The sequence below is a fragment of the Magallana gigas genome, chromosome 8 (assembly GCF_963853765.1).
Source record: "Magallana gigas chromosome 8, xbMagGiga1.1, whole genome shotgun sequence".
NCBI lineage: Eukaryota > Metazoa > Mollusca > Bivalvia > Ostreida > Ostreidae > Magallana > Magallana gigas.
Window position 1 is genome coordinate 27017073 of NC_088860.1, and position 15175 is coordinate 27032247.

At 38.3% G+C, this 15175-nt stretch overlaps 1 protein-coding gene across 3 annotated transcripts in view; it reads left to right on the forward strand.

Moving 5' to 3' along the window:
* Positions 1-15175, forward strand: part of LOC105327563 (uncharacterized) — a 157756-nt gene that overhangs the window by 130307 nt on the left and 12274 nt on the right. For 2 of the 3 annotated variants that reach the window (XM_066067900.1, XM_066067901.1), the window contains exons 116-135: positions 241-434; positions 759-929; positions 1145-1259; positions 1380-2021; positions 2260-2474; positions 2797-2889; positions 3117-3589; positions 3789-3852; positions 3973-4182; positions 4613-4721; positions 4980-5088; positions 5363-5663; positions 5819-5974; positions 6131-6311; positions 9487-9671; positions 9919-10131; positions 10255-10369; positions 10720-11472; positions 12508-13020; positions 13950-14036. In XM_066067900.1, coding sequence (XP_065923972.1) covers positions 241-434; positions 759-929; positions 1145-1259; positions 1380-2021; positions 2260-2474; positions 2797-2889; positions 3117-3589; positions 3789-3852; positions 3973-4182; positions 4613-4721; positions 4980-5088; positions 5363-5663; positions 5819-5974; positions 6131-6311; positions 9487-9671; positions 9919-10131; positions 10255-10369; positions 10720-11472; positions 12508-13020; positions 13950-14036 — 4899 coding nt within the window. The remainder of the gene's footprint in view (positions 1-240; positions 435-758; positions 930-1144; positions 1260-1379; positions 2022-2259; positions 2475-2796; positions 2890-3116; positions 3590-3788; positions 3853-3972; positions 4183-4612; positions 4722-4979; positions 5089-5362; positions 5664-5818; positions 5975-6130; positions 6312-9486; positions 9672-9918; positions 10132-10254; positions 10370-10719; positions 11473-12507; positions 13021-13949; positions 14037-15175) is intronic. The other variant, XM_066067902.1, reaches the window with a different exon arrangement.

Consider the following 15175-nt stretch of genomic DNA (forward strand, 5'->3'; position numbering starts at 1 on the left):
ACGAGATTCCCCAAGTTTGGTTTCAGTGTTGGAGTGAGTAAGTCTTTTAAAAAATGTATGCACCCAAACACACTAAAAGAGAGTTTTCACAAACTTTTTGGAAAAAATTGTAAATATGGAATATTAGTTAGACATGCCCCCTTTGTCTGTATGCTCATGACATTCAATCGAGATTCTATTTCCACTCTCAGCTGTTCAAAGTACGGTACATAGATTATGAATGCTGTTTTCTGTGCGTAGGCTCCTGTGTGTGTGACACTGGCTTTGACGGTGAGGACTGTTCTGTGTCTGTGCGGGCTCCCCCCGAGGTGGAGGGGGTGGTGGACGCCCTCTGTGATGTCACTCAGGGACCCTGCCTGTTCTTTTTTGTGCAGGGTTTCGGCTTTCTTGACCATTCTTCACTGACCTGTCACTATACCCTGGCCGAAAACAACGTAAGATTACTAATATTCAAAAGAATTCTTAACTCTTATATGGAGTACGTGAAAAATAAATAAGTAAAATTATAGAAGTGAGTTAATTTGGTGAAAATAAAACTGTAGCAGAATAAACTTGCATAACGTTCAGGTGTATTCAATAGTCTTCCACAAATTCAACAGATCAAACTTTCTTTCAAACTAAGAAAAAATTATATTATTAATTTAGTCAAGTTAAATTTCAAATTTTATCTGAAGAAAACAGGATTATTTACTGAGAATTTTCATGTTTTCTGATAACCAGTATTCATTGAATATTGTGATCTTTTAATGATTTTACAGTCGATGGTGAACACCACAGCTGTGTTTAGAAGTGAAGAGGAAGTGAGGTGTCCGGCGTACCGCGGTAATCTGGCGATCAGTAACGATGGCGCCATCGTCAGTGTGGCAGTCAGAGTCGTGGTGTATGACTCGCTGTGTGAAGTTTGCGACAACACGAAATGTACCCTCAGGGTGAGTTTACTGTCTAACATCCATTGCTGGTATTGTTGATGAAAAAAACTTTTGATTGCTAGATTATGATGTTTTTAAAGTCAATTTAATTAAACACCAATGCAGTAAGCATAGTGATCTTAAAAACCTCATTGAGGCTGGAGTACCTTTGTTTAGTTATTGCATAACTCAGCATACTGAGAGTTGACGATAATTTTTTCTTTTTTTCCCTCCAGAATGATGTATGTAAGATTAACAACAAATGTTATGCAGATGGATTTATTAATCCAGCGGATGCCAACCAGATTTGTGATGTCAATTCCATTAAAACACAGTGGTCCACACTTAATGGTATGTCCCTGTTACATATAATTTTCATGTAGTCACAAATTTAATATTGATGTAAAAAAAAAAATCTCCTCACAAATCTACAGGATATAAATATTGTTTTGTTTTAAACTAATTTTTTAGTCCAGAACATCGTCATAAAGAACTACCTCTTCCTCAAAATTGTGGGCCGTATCCTGATCACAAAGACATTCAATATTACCATTGGGGGAACAGGAACACCCATACTGATCCCGGGATTCTCCGGCGGAAATGCCGTCTCCTTGGACGGAAATCAGTTCCTGTCGTACGGCGATTTGACAGACTCTTGTTTCGGAGATGTAGAGAGATGTGGAAAGGGAGTCACCATACGCTTCAATCTGAAGCTCAAGAAACATAGCTCCAAGTGCTACGTTTTCAGTAATGGAGGAGAGGAGGCGACAAATTACGGATACGCCATGTGGTTTGAGAACAGTAAACTCTACACAAGAACCAGCAACAAAAAGTCCGAGTGGACCATCTCCGCCTCATCCATCAAGGTGGAGGAGTTCATGCAAGTGGAAATGTCATGGAGTCTCCAGAGTGGATTACAGCTGAGCATCGACAAAAGTGTCCGAGCATCCAGCAAGAAGTACATCAGTCGTCCTGCGAGCACGTACACTGCTGTAAAAGACTTTGTGATTGGTGGATCCTCCAAGAAGGACAAGAATTGTGGAATGGCCATTGATTCCTTCACTGTTGTGTTTGCCTCCAGTGAAATCATCAACCGAGTAGGAATCAAGACAGGTATATCTGAAACGTGGCACCTTGAGATTTATTTTACATTGTAGATCTGATATGTTTTATGATATTTTGTAAATGAGCTATTTCAGGGAACCGGTCATTTTAAATTTTAACTGCAAATGTGTTTATAATTATGGGCATTCCTTTTTTTAAAGATGTTTCTCATTCATAGTCTTGTTTTATGAAACATTACCATCACTCGTATTGCAAACAAACTTTACATCTTTTGTTTATTAAACAGAGTTACCATCCTTTGAGAAGGCCCCGACCTTGAGCCGTAGAGTGGACAGTGGGCGTGTGTCCCTCCTGTGTACCTATGATTCCATGTCACCCTCCCATTCTTACTTTGTCTCCTGGTACGAAGACAACAGACTTCTAAAGACAGCCAGCAATGGAAATGATACTCAAACCGTTCTCACAGAACAAGAACTTGGAGTTCTGGAGTTTGGTGCCAAGGTTTGTGTTCTGTGTGTATGGTATTCACTGATTTAAGTGACCCTTTATGTAATTTTTTTTACTTAAAAGAGGTCTGGATTAAAACCGTTTTTGAATGTTATAACTGAATGTTGAAAAATAAATTTATTTTGATAATTTTTATATTTTGCATAATATTTGGCCCATGTGGTGAATGAAGGCAATGATGAAATTTACAAGAATTACAGAGTATCAGTATTATAATTAACTACATAAATCTCTGATGGCAGTGCAAAAAATGAGCAAGATATTTTTTAGAATTCTTGCTAAACCTTTTATGTCAGTATTTTTCCTTTCTGTTTAGCTGTATTGTGGTGTGTCTGCCTGTCTGACTGACAACTGTGACAACACCAAGGGACCGGAGAAACGCAGTAACAGTATTAACACCGCCATCAAGGTAACTAACAAACACTACCACCATCAAGGTAACCAACAGAATCAATTAGTTCAGACTTACAATGGAAACCACAACATTTTATTTGATTTTCAGTTACATGTAATTTCATATAATTGAAAAAACTTGATAACTCAGTGCATTTATCACTCAAGACCTTGAACCTTTATGTTTGATATATTGCTTAGTTTTGAATGATCTACCAATGTTTATATTTCATTATTTTCCAGATTTTGTCCAGTAAGGTGACAGTTTTTGAGGGTGGCGACACGGAGTGCCTGACCCTAGAGACCCCCTTCCCCCCGCGGCTGTTCTGTAATACCACAGACAATACCACCACCTGCGGCATTCATGTGGCGTATGGGTTCCGCTCTCACAGACAGACAAAATGTGCCACCGGACGATACATCCCCCAGGCAGTCTTCAGACAGAGCAGCAGTGAGAACACTGCGCCATCTTGTGGTCTGACCCTGACAGACAGCATGTGGACCAAGCCAGCGTGCGTCAACATTTACGGCGTTCCCGAGGGTCTGAAGGACAAGAACAAGAACATGGACGTCCAGCTTGACGTGACCGTGGTGACAGGGGGCGTGTCCTCTCCTGTCCTGGTCACCTACACCGTGAAGGTGGAGGTCATTGACAAGGACAAATCGTCCATGTGTCAGTCTGTGGGAGATCCACACATAACCACATTTGATCGCAGGTGAATGCAGGTTTTAATGAGGGAATGTGATGAAAAGTGAAATAATATGAAATATAAATAAAATAATATATTTTGCTTATTCAAGACTAAGGCCTTGAAATTTGTTGTTGAAGAATGAGATAATTGATTTTTTTAAAATTATATTTGAAATAGTATACTACATTTTTAAGAATATTTATGATGATATTTGATTTTACAGAACATATGATGTATTCCAAGAAGGAGAATTTATCTTGTACAGACACAAAACACTTCCTTATGAGGTAAATATATTGTAATACCATGTTCATGTGTAAAAAGAATACTGTCCTGGGAGATGTGAACCAGGTTATCAATGTGCATTATAGCTGATTGTTTTACCTGACTGTTGTCCTTGTTTACAGATTCGCTCGTTTTTCCGATCCTGTAACAAACGGGCAGCCTGTAACTGCGCCGTGGCAGCCAAGATTGGAGATGATGTCATCGTCTTTGACAGATGTGGGGCCAGTAAGAAGAAGGCCAAGAAGCAGCCCTTGGTTCCCAAGCTCTTCCTGAATGGGGAGCTGACCCCAGGCACTGCTGTCACTAGTTTCAACAATGGAAGGAAATACAAGGTATGAGGAAAAGGATTTCAAATGGGTTGATATGTTCAATGTTGTTAGAGAGAGGTCCACTCATGGTTGTGATATGAAAAAAGAACAAAGATAAAATTGATTAAATGACAGGGAAATGCTTTGAAGGGAATTCACAGAAAAGGGAGTAAACAATCCATCGATGTCAATGGAATATGTAACGAATGTTAAAAAAAAGATAAAAAGCCCTGTTAGATACATGTACTTACACCTTTAAGAAATACCATCCACCTTTAAAGCTTACCATTCCTTTTTGAAAATAAGTATCTTGTAAGAGACTGGAAAAACAGAAACACATAACCACTTGAAAGAAAAAATTCAAATAGCAAAACTGTTTTATCATTGGTGCAGATTGTAAGATGTAAAAAAAAAAAAAATCATAATCTAAACATGTTTTAATATTGCTATACAGATTGTGTTCCCGAGTGGTGGAGAATTGACCGTGGCCGTGAATGGAAACAGGAAGGAGTTCCTCAACATCTGGTACCGGGCTGCGGCTGACGATTACCTCAACTCAGAAGGTGGGATTTTTATTTCATTGTCTCAACTCAATTCGTGAGATGTTATCTGACTCACTTAATAATAAATTTTGCTTGTCAATAATTATCTTAATTGAGATGGTGAGATTTTAATTCACTGAGTGTATGATTTCTCATGTGAGAGGATGAGTCAAATAATGATTTCAATTTGAGGAGTGTATATATATGCACATAGTGAATAAAAACATCTAATTCTCTTATAACCAATCATTTGACTGAAAAGATTTTGATATGTTACAGGTTTGTGTGGCCATTATGACGGAGATAACAGCAATGACCTCATGTTCCCCAGTGGCAGACTGTACTCAGGGAAAGAACGCAGACCCAAAGACTTCTCCAAAAGCTGGAGGTTGGACCTCATTGAAAAACTTGACTTAATTATTCATATTCATCACCTTTCAGTGCAAAATCGATATCTTTTAATGACTCCTTGGCACTTTATCAAGGACAGACTTCATTTTATGTTGGAACAATTTTGTTACATGGGTTTATTATTTCCCCTATAGTCTCAAAGAATATCAAGTGATATTGCAAGTGTTTGCAAGGGAAAAAAGATATAAGGCCTATCATGTTCCAAAACAGAAATTTGCTAATTAGAATTTCTTTTGTATCTTTTAAAATAGGATTGATGAGATGGGAATCGATACCATATACTCCGGCATCTGCACTGATGAAGTCACAGGAGTTATTCCCCCTGTCCCCATTTTCTGTGACTGTAATGTGGGATCCACCTCAGTGTGTGGAGCGGATCTAGACATTTCCACCTGTGCCAAGCCAGGCAAAAAAGGAAAGAAACGCAAGAAGGGGCTGGTTGGAGAGGAAGTGACGGAGCTGATGATACAACAGGCCACCTCCCCTCCCGCCCACTGTCTATCCCGGGCCGCACTCATCTTGTTTGAGTACAACGCCACCTACATTTCACAGGTTAGAGATAGCATTATTTCCTATTGTATAATTATGTGATTAATGGGGATGTATCATTTTGGAATCAAATGTGATTGAACTGTAGTATTTCTTTGCATTACCAGTAATTTAAAAACTTTAAAAAAAAAATTTATTGAAATAAAATGATTGGTTAGGACTTCACATGGCCGACGCCCAAAAACATCACAGAGGTTCAAGCCTTCCAGAAGTGTAAGACAACAGTGGAGGCCAGCGTAGCCTTCCAGGGCTGTAAGGACGTTCCTGACATAGGGTTCTCTGTCTCACTGGACTCGTGTGTCATCGACATTCAGGTATTTCAAAAATCATGCTTCATGTTTCATGCATTGGTTACTGTTAGTCAATGCAATCATTCTTCTTGTCAAGAAACTTTGATAACAGTTTATGATCAAAAAGCATTTTGTTCAGGGATAAAACTTAAAAATCTTTTTTTTCCCCATTGCTCACAGATAATGGATGATTTGGTTTGGGCAGAAGAAGCGTTGACTGCCATTATTCAGCGATGTCAGACACAGCTGGAGATAAACACGGAACTGTGGGTCAATGTCTCGGGAGAAATAACCCCCAACCCCACCATCATCGACAATCTGTGTCCCAACGAATGCAGCGGTCAGGGAACATGCAAAGACAGTGAGTCTATTTAGTACTCAGATTTATTTGGATCAAATCTTAATCATTGCTCAATTTTAAAAAAAACTTGAATTAAAATGCACTATTTGATATTTAGCCTACTTTCCCCCTTAATGTTTTTTTTAGCTCACCTGAGCTGAAAGCTCAAGTGAGCTATTCTGATCACATTTTGTCCGTCGTCCGTCTGTCCGTCCGTCTGTCCGTCTGTCCGTCTGTAAACTTTTTACATTTTGAACTTCTTCTCTAAAACCGCTTATCCAATTTCAACCAAATTTGGCACAAATCATCCTTATGGGAGGGCGAATATAAATTGCAGAAATAAAAGTTTGATCTGTATTCAAAGCGGAGAAAACCTTGAAACTGTAGAAAAAGGGGGGTGCATTTTTAAAAATCTTCTTCTCAAGAACTACCGAGGCAAATTCAACATAGTTTAGCATAAATTATCCTTATGGGAAGGAAAATATAAATTGCAAAAATTAAGTGGAAATTTTGTTTCAAATCTGAGTTATTACGAAAATAATAATAAAGGAAATGCGTGTTTCAATCAGTTTAATAGCTTCGGGTTCGGCATCCGGTAAAATGATTCCATACTTCTAAAACGAGGTTCTTTGTTTAAAGCAGCCATGACATTATACGAAAAAGGGTCGATCTGACTATGATGAATTTGCTTGTTGTGCAACAGTTCGCGTATGAAGGGAAATTTTGAAACATACAAAATATATTGGTGCCGATTTTGTGAAGTAAATTGAGGCTAAATATTTCAATGCGTTGACAGTTTTCACACATGACGTTGGTGTTAGCTTGTTCTGATTTTCGTTTCGTTCTCATTATGCTTTGTAACCTGGAAACTATCGTCTGTATTTCGTGATTTTTACGTATCAAATCAAACAGAGACTTCGGTAAATCAAACAGTTCACTGTTTACCTGCGCAAATTAAGCAAAATCGGATGTAGGGGACGGGTACTGAAATACAATTCATTCTATCGGTAATTCGGCATTATCTTTTGCGTAATGGTACATGTAGATTAATGCAATAGGTTTTGTTGAGATGCTCGGCATTTTTTCGAGTTTATTCAGTTTAAATAGAGTTTGATATCGCTGACGGAAATATGTAGGTATATACATGTATATATATATGATTCATTTCGAAAAAATAAATTGTGTTCTTTATTTGTTATACATGTAGTGCATGTTTCTTGTGTTTAATTGTTTACAATTTCTATTTACTAACCATATTTGAGTGTTAAGCTTCGAATTATAAGCAAGATACAGCGATTTGCTCACAATTCTATGTTTGTACACAGATCTTAAAAACTAAAGCTTAAAAAAGTAAAATATTTGTCAATATTTATTAAGAAAATTTTCAAAGTCTGTTCTTCCAGAAACCAACTTTAACAACTTATTGTATTGTAAACTTAACCTTTTTAGCTCACCTGAGGGTGGGGCCACAATGGGGGGTCGAAGTTTAACAAATGAATATATAGAGTAAATCTTTAAAAATCTTCTCCTCAGAAACTAATCAGCCAGGAAAGCTGAAACTTGTGTGAAAGCATCATCAGGTAATGTAGATACAAATTTGTGAAAATCATGATCCCCGGAGGTAGGGTTGGGCCACAATGAAGGATCGAAGTTTTACATAGGAATATATAGAATAAATCTTTAAAAATCTTCTTCTCAGAAACTAATCGGCCAGGAAAGCTGACACTTGTGTGGAAGGATCCTCAGGTAGTGTAGATTCAAAGTTGTGAAAATCATAACCCCCGGGGTACGGTGAGGCCACAATGGGGGATCGAAGTTTAACAAAGGAATATATAGAGTAAATCTTTAAAAATCTTCTTCTCAGAAACTAATCAGCCAGGAAAGCTGAAACTTGTGTGAAAGCATCCTCAGGTAGTGTAGATTCATAGTTGTGAAAATCATGGCCCCCGGGGGTAGGGTGGGGCCACAATGGGGGATCGAAGTTTAAAATAGGAATATATAGAGTAAATCTTTAAAAATCTTCTTCTTAGAAACTAATCAGCCAGGAAAGCTGACACTTTTGTGGATGCATCCTCAGGTAGTGTAAATTCATAGTTGTGAAAATCATGACCCCCGGGGGAAGGGTGGGGCCACAATGGGGGATCGAAGTTAAACATAGGAATATATAGAGTAAATCTTTAAAAATCTTCTTCTCAGAAACTAATCAGCCGGCAATGCTGAAACTTCTTTGGAAGCATCCTCAGGTAGTGTTGATTCAAAGTTGTGAAAATAATAACCCCTGGGGGTAGAATGGGGCCACAATGGGGGGTCGAAGTTTAACATATGATTAAATTGAGTAAATCTTTAAAAATCTTCTTCTCAGAAACTAATTAGCCAGGAAAGCTGAAACTTGTGTGGAAGCATCCTCAGGTAGTGTAGATTCAAATTTGTGAAAATCATAACCCTGGGGGTAGGTTTGGGCCACAATGGGAGGTCGATGTTTTAGATAGGAATAAACAGAGTAAATCTTTAAAAATCTTCTTCTCAGAAACTAATCAGCCAGGAAAGCTGAAACGTGTGTGAAAGCATCCTCAGGTAGTGTAGATTCATGGTTGTGAAAATCATGATCCCCAGGGGTAGGGTGGGGCCACAATGGGGGGGTCAAAATTTAACAAAGGAATATATAGGGTAAATCTTTAAAAATCTTCTCAGAAACTAATCAGCCAGATGTTTCTTTATAATTGTTAAGACTTTGGCCCCAGGACAATTCTTTGGCCTCCCGAGAAGGTTCATAGTTTGATGTACGTTTATATCTAATATATAAACTATTGTTAAGGAGCATTTTGAGAACTGCAATACTCAACATATGATAAGACTATAAAATCATCTTGTTAGAAAAGGGACTAATGATTATAAACATAAGAATATCCAGGGGAAAATGGATTTTATTTATACAGGATCTACATGTATTATTGTACATTGTCCAGATAGTTTGTATTATGACTCCATTAAGCTGATTTTATCATACCTATTGTTCCTCAGGTGAGCGATGTGGCCCATGGGCCTCTTGTCCTTTTAAGTATCAGTGCATAGAACAAAATATTTTTCTGGATCCTGGTGTTGAAATATCTGGATAATTTAGAAATTTGGGCATCAATTCTGGATAAATATCAACCAGATAGCAGCTAATTATTTTGAATATTTTTTTGCTCCCTAGGTGAGTGTACTTGCAATTCTGGTTACTTTGGAGACGACTGCTCTGTTGCCTTGACACGTCCCCCAGTCATCGAAGACATCCCAGACTTCCTGTGTGACCTGCTGAGGTCAGACTGTAAGACCGTTATCATGAATGGAGACGGCTTCCTGCAGATAGGGACCCTTACCTGTAGAGTCCAAAAACTGGCAAGTCAATGTAACATTTGACAGTTGAAAACATGTAATTCCTTCACCTTTGTGTGACATGACAATAATTTTGTTATCAGGAAGATAAGTCCATTGTATATATGTAGAGATACGAAAATTATTGAAATTCTTCATATAAGAATCAGATATAGAAATATTTTAAAATCAAATTGAGGTACAATGTATATAAGCTTTGTGAAGTTTATAGAATATACTGACATGTTAAAATGTAAATTGATGTTAACAGAAAACTCAGGGAGTAGAGTTTGTGACAGACGGTTCCTCCCTGACAGTGAATGCCAGTTTTGTCAGCAGGGAGCAAGTCATCTGTCAGCTGCCAGACAGCGGAATCTACAACGTCAGTGTCAGTAATGACGGCAGCAACTTTGGGACAGAGTTGACCTTCATTGGATATGACTCAGCTTGCTACATTTGTGATCAGTCTGGATGCTCCCAAAGAGTGAGTTTTTTTGTGTGTATAAGGGGGGGGGATGTAATAAATGTTCTGCAAAATCGTCATTGCGGTCAATGTTGTTAATGACTCATGTACTAATTTTGAATTTGGTTGATTTTGAATTTTCAGACGGATGTCTGTGTGATCGGGGGCACATGTTATGGGCGAGGCTTCAGGAACCTGGGGAACCCCCTGGAGGTCTGCTCCCCCAACAGGATTGCTACCAGCTGGACAATGCTCACTTGTAAGTGTACGACAGGTGTTGAGCCCTCCACACTACATTTGGTGGTGTAGATATATAATTGAAGAAAAGTTCAATATGATTAAGATCCAATTAAAAATTTCAACAAACAACATATTCTTGTGATGTATCAATTTTCATATACCAACCTGTTAATGGGTACCACGTAACCAAAAGATTTTCATTCTTCGCTATAAAAAATCCTGGACTTTAAAAGTGAATTTATGGAATACCTCCCCCTATGAATCTAGTATTAATATGATATTTCCAATCTGCAGAAATTGGCCCCATAAGATTTAAAAGATTCCAAAGTGTTTCTTATTACTTTATATTAATGTGTTTTCTTTGATCAGATGACCTAGTGATCCAGATCTCTTACACCTTCATCAGCATTGTCGGCAACATCCTGGTCACACCGTCCAGAAACTTGACCGTGGTGGGAACCCCTACACTGGTGGCTGGTCCCAGCGGTCAGGCCCTGCAGCTGAACGGAGCCGGTCAGTACATAGACCTCTCCAGCAATGACAATGGCTGCCTGGGCAATCCCGGTCAGTGTGAGCTCGGCCTGTCTGTGACCTTTAACGTCAAATTTATGACCTTAACCGAGAACATGTACATTTTCTCTAATGGTGGGGATGAGCCCGATGGATTCGGCACGGCCATGTATTACCGTAGAAACCGCCTGTTCCTGACCGTCAGTACCAAGACCAAGGAGTGGACCGTGGAAACGACCTTGATCAAGGTCAATGTGTTTTTCAAGGTTGATTTCTCTTGGAGTGAGCAGACTGGACTTGTGCTGTACTTGGACAATAAAGAAGTGGCGTCTACAAAGACCTTTGTCACTAAGACAGTGACCGTCACAGTTATGACCAAGTTTTACATCGGTCTGTCCATCACTACAAACATCTATGCAAACATTGTGATCGACGGGTGGGAGGTGACGGAAGCCACAAAAGAGACTCGAGACCTAATCCTGGTGGAAAGCACCACTCAGGCTGAGACAACCACAGAGTCAACCACTGAAATGTCTACCACAGAGTCAACCACTGAAATGTCTACCACAGAATCAACCACAGAAATGGAGACCAGTACCCTTACACCTACAGGTAAGACTAATGAATCTCTGTTACAGACTGAAATTTGACTGAAATTTTACATCTCCTTGTTTAAAACAGAAAGCAAAATGGAGGTCAAGGATGTATTAATTTTAAAGAGACAGTAAATATTTAATGTATGAGTTTGGAATTGAGCTGGATATCAATTATAAGTACACATGATTATGCAAAAAGAAAAAAATTATTATAATAAAAAAAAAGAAACCTAATTCACAGTTTAGTATACTGATATATAAAACACAGCTAACTATTTTAATCAAAGAAGAATTAAATGTATAATTTTTAGCAGTATTTTTCAAACATTGAATATCTTAAATTTATATTCTCATAAACTTGTTACTTTCATAATGATTTAAATATAGTTGAGGTTTAACTATCTAATACAACAATTTGTCTCAAATCTTTTATTTAAAAAAAAATAGAGCACTTTCTCACATGTTAATTATAGATTTTGTAATTGCACTCTAATCTTGTAAACTTGTTATAAAAAGTTAGGAATTTCTCTAGAAAACAAAATTTTCTTATAGTATTTATAAAACATCACAAATTTTAATAATGGCTGACCCTCAGGTTCATTATTTAATTTTTATGCTGAAGCTAGTTCATTAATTTACATTCTTGACATTTATTTGAGCTTGTCTTAAATAGAATTTAAATCCCCAAAATTTTTTACCTCGGTAATCAAATGGATTAGGACACAGATACATGCATCTGAGGGACAGACATAATCTTAAGTGAACGGTTTACTAAATAAAGCACTAGAGAGATTTCTAGTACAGGTACTAAATTTTTGCAAGTGGGTTTATCTGCATGATTTAATGTATACTAACTACTAGAGTGAAAGATGCTGCATGTCAAATGCTTTTATAACTAAATGTGGTGGTTTGATTCTTGTTATTTTATGTGGTGGTTTCTGCTTAATGTTTGTACAGTTGTAATTGTTAAAAAGAAAAGCAAGAGTGCAATGCAAGTGAACCCACATTTATAGCTCAGAACACACAGAATGTTGTCCCTCATGAATTACAGAGAGTTCCTCTTCACTGACAACAAGTGGGCAGACTGAGACAACATCTCAGGTGACAACATCTGAAACAAGTCAGATGATGACAACAATTACAACTGAATCAGACACAACAACCACAGCCATGTCCAGTGTTCCAACAAACGACAGCACAACAGCAGGGTCGACAACAACAGAAATAGACACAACAACAACGCCAGAGATGACATCTCTTACAAGTACTGAACAAGCGACAACAACTTCCAAGCCAAAAACTACCACTACTGAGCTAGAGACAACAAGCACTGAACAAGAAACAACAACCATGATGCCAGAGTCAACAAGCACAATCACAGAGACAACAACTGTACAACAGACAACTAGCACTGAACAAGATACAACAACAATGAAACCAGAAATAAGCACTGTCACAGAGGCAACGACAACTGAACAACAGACAACAGTCACTGAACCAAAGACAACCACAAGTGAACCAGAAATAACAAGCACTTTACCAGAAACAACAACAACAGTTCAAGGTATTACAATCCCTACAACAGAAACTGCTGTCTCTGAAATAACAACAGTTGTCTCTTCCACAAAACTAACTACTTCAATGAATCTTTCCACAACATTACAGACACAATCCACAAAACAACAAACACAGACAACACAGACACAATCTACTGAACAACAAACACAGACACAATCTACTGAACAACAAACACAGACAACACAGACACAATCTACTGAACAACAAACACAGACAACAGAACAACAAACACAGACAACACATACACAATCCACAGAACAACAAACACAGTTGACAACTACAATACAAACATCACAGAAAACAGGTACAACAAGTCAATCTCACAGCACAACACAACAACAGTCCACAGCATTACCTTCTGTCACAACAGCCAAACAAGACACAAGTACACAACTCAGCACTGAACAAATGACAACTCAGCCAACTGGACAGGAGACAACTTCCTCCAAAGTGGAAGCAACAGAGACAACCGAGCAACAACTAACAACATCTCTAGGTGTGTTGTGTGTAACCCCCGTACTTCGCCCCTGCCAAGCCTAGATCCAGTACACACCTTGCACACCCGTCTCTCCATATCACACTGCACTGCACTCTATGTGTTTGATTATAATGAACAAATATGCATAATATTTTCACTAGAAAGTAAGAGTTGCTTTTAGTTTCTTATCATATGGTAAATGTAGATTGATGCATGTTGTGCCAGTAGGGAAGAGTCTGTTTGGAACTTGCCTTCTTTTTCCTTATTATAATGAATTAACTGCATGATTTGATGATTTTTGATTTCAGTTAACAATTTATCTTTAATCTCTATTTAGTAATCTGCTTTGTTAGGCTATAGGTTGAATTAAATGCTAACTTGGAAGAGATTTAACCTTTAAAATTCATTTTTAAATTACTTTTTCATTAAATGTTCAGCCACAAGCACAACTGAATCCCCAACGACAACAACAATGGAAATGACAACAACAGCTACCCAGGGTTCCACAACACCTTGTGATATAGGTATATATATACATTTGAAATCTAACCTTGATAAGGTGTAAGTTGCGGTTACAGTACTTAGGCGAGTACTCTAGACTATATCACTTTTGTCCGTTTTTAGCTCACCTGAGCTGAAAGCTCAAGTGAGCTATTCTGATCACATTTTGTCTGTCGTCCGTCTGTCCGTCTGTCTGTCTGTCCGTCTGTCCGTCTGTCCGTCTGTCCGTAAACTTTTCACATTTTCAACATCTTCTCAAGAACTACTTGGCCAATTTCAACCAAACTTGGCACAAATCATCCTTAGGCAAAGGGGATTCAAAGTTGTGAAAATTAAGGGCCACACCCGTTTTCAAGGGGAGATAATTAGAAATTAATGAAAAATTTCGAGAAATTTTCAAAAATCTTCTTCTCAAGAACCAGAAAGCCAGGAAAGCTGAAACTTGTGTGGAAGCATCCTCAGGTAGTGTAGATTCAAAGTTGTGAAATTCATGACCCCCGGGGGTAGGGTGGGGCCACAATGGGGGGTTGAAGTTTTACATAGGAATATATAGAGTAAATCTTTAAAAATCTTCTTCTCAGAAACTAAACAGCCAGGAAAGCTGCAACTTGTGTGGAAGCATCCTCAGGTAGTGTAGATTCAAAGTTGTGAAATTCATGACCCCCGGGGGTAGGGTGGGGCCACAATGGGGGTTGAAGTTTTACATAGGAATATATAGAGTAAATCTTTAAAAATCTTCTTCTCAGAAACTAAACAGCCAGGAAAGCTGAAACTTGTGTGGAAGCATCCTCAGGTAGTGTAGATTCAAAGTTGTGAAAATCATGACCCCTGGGGGTAGGGTGGGGCCACAATGGGGGGTCGAAGTTTTACATAGGTATATATAGAGTAAATCTTTAAAAATCTTCTTCTCAGAAACTAAACAGCCAGGAAAGCTGAAACTTGTGTGGAAGCATCCTCAGGTAGTGTAGATTCAAAGTTGTGAAAATCATGACCCCTGGGTGTAGGATGGGGCCACAATGGGGGGTCGAAGTTTTACATAGGAATATATAGAGTAAATCTTTAAAAATCTTCTTCTCAGAAACTAAACAGCCAGGAAAGCTGAAACTTGTGTGGAAGCATCCTCAGGTAGTGTAGATTCAAAGTTGTGAAATTCATGACCCCC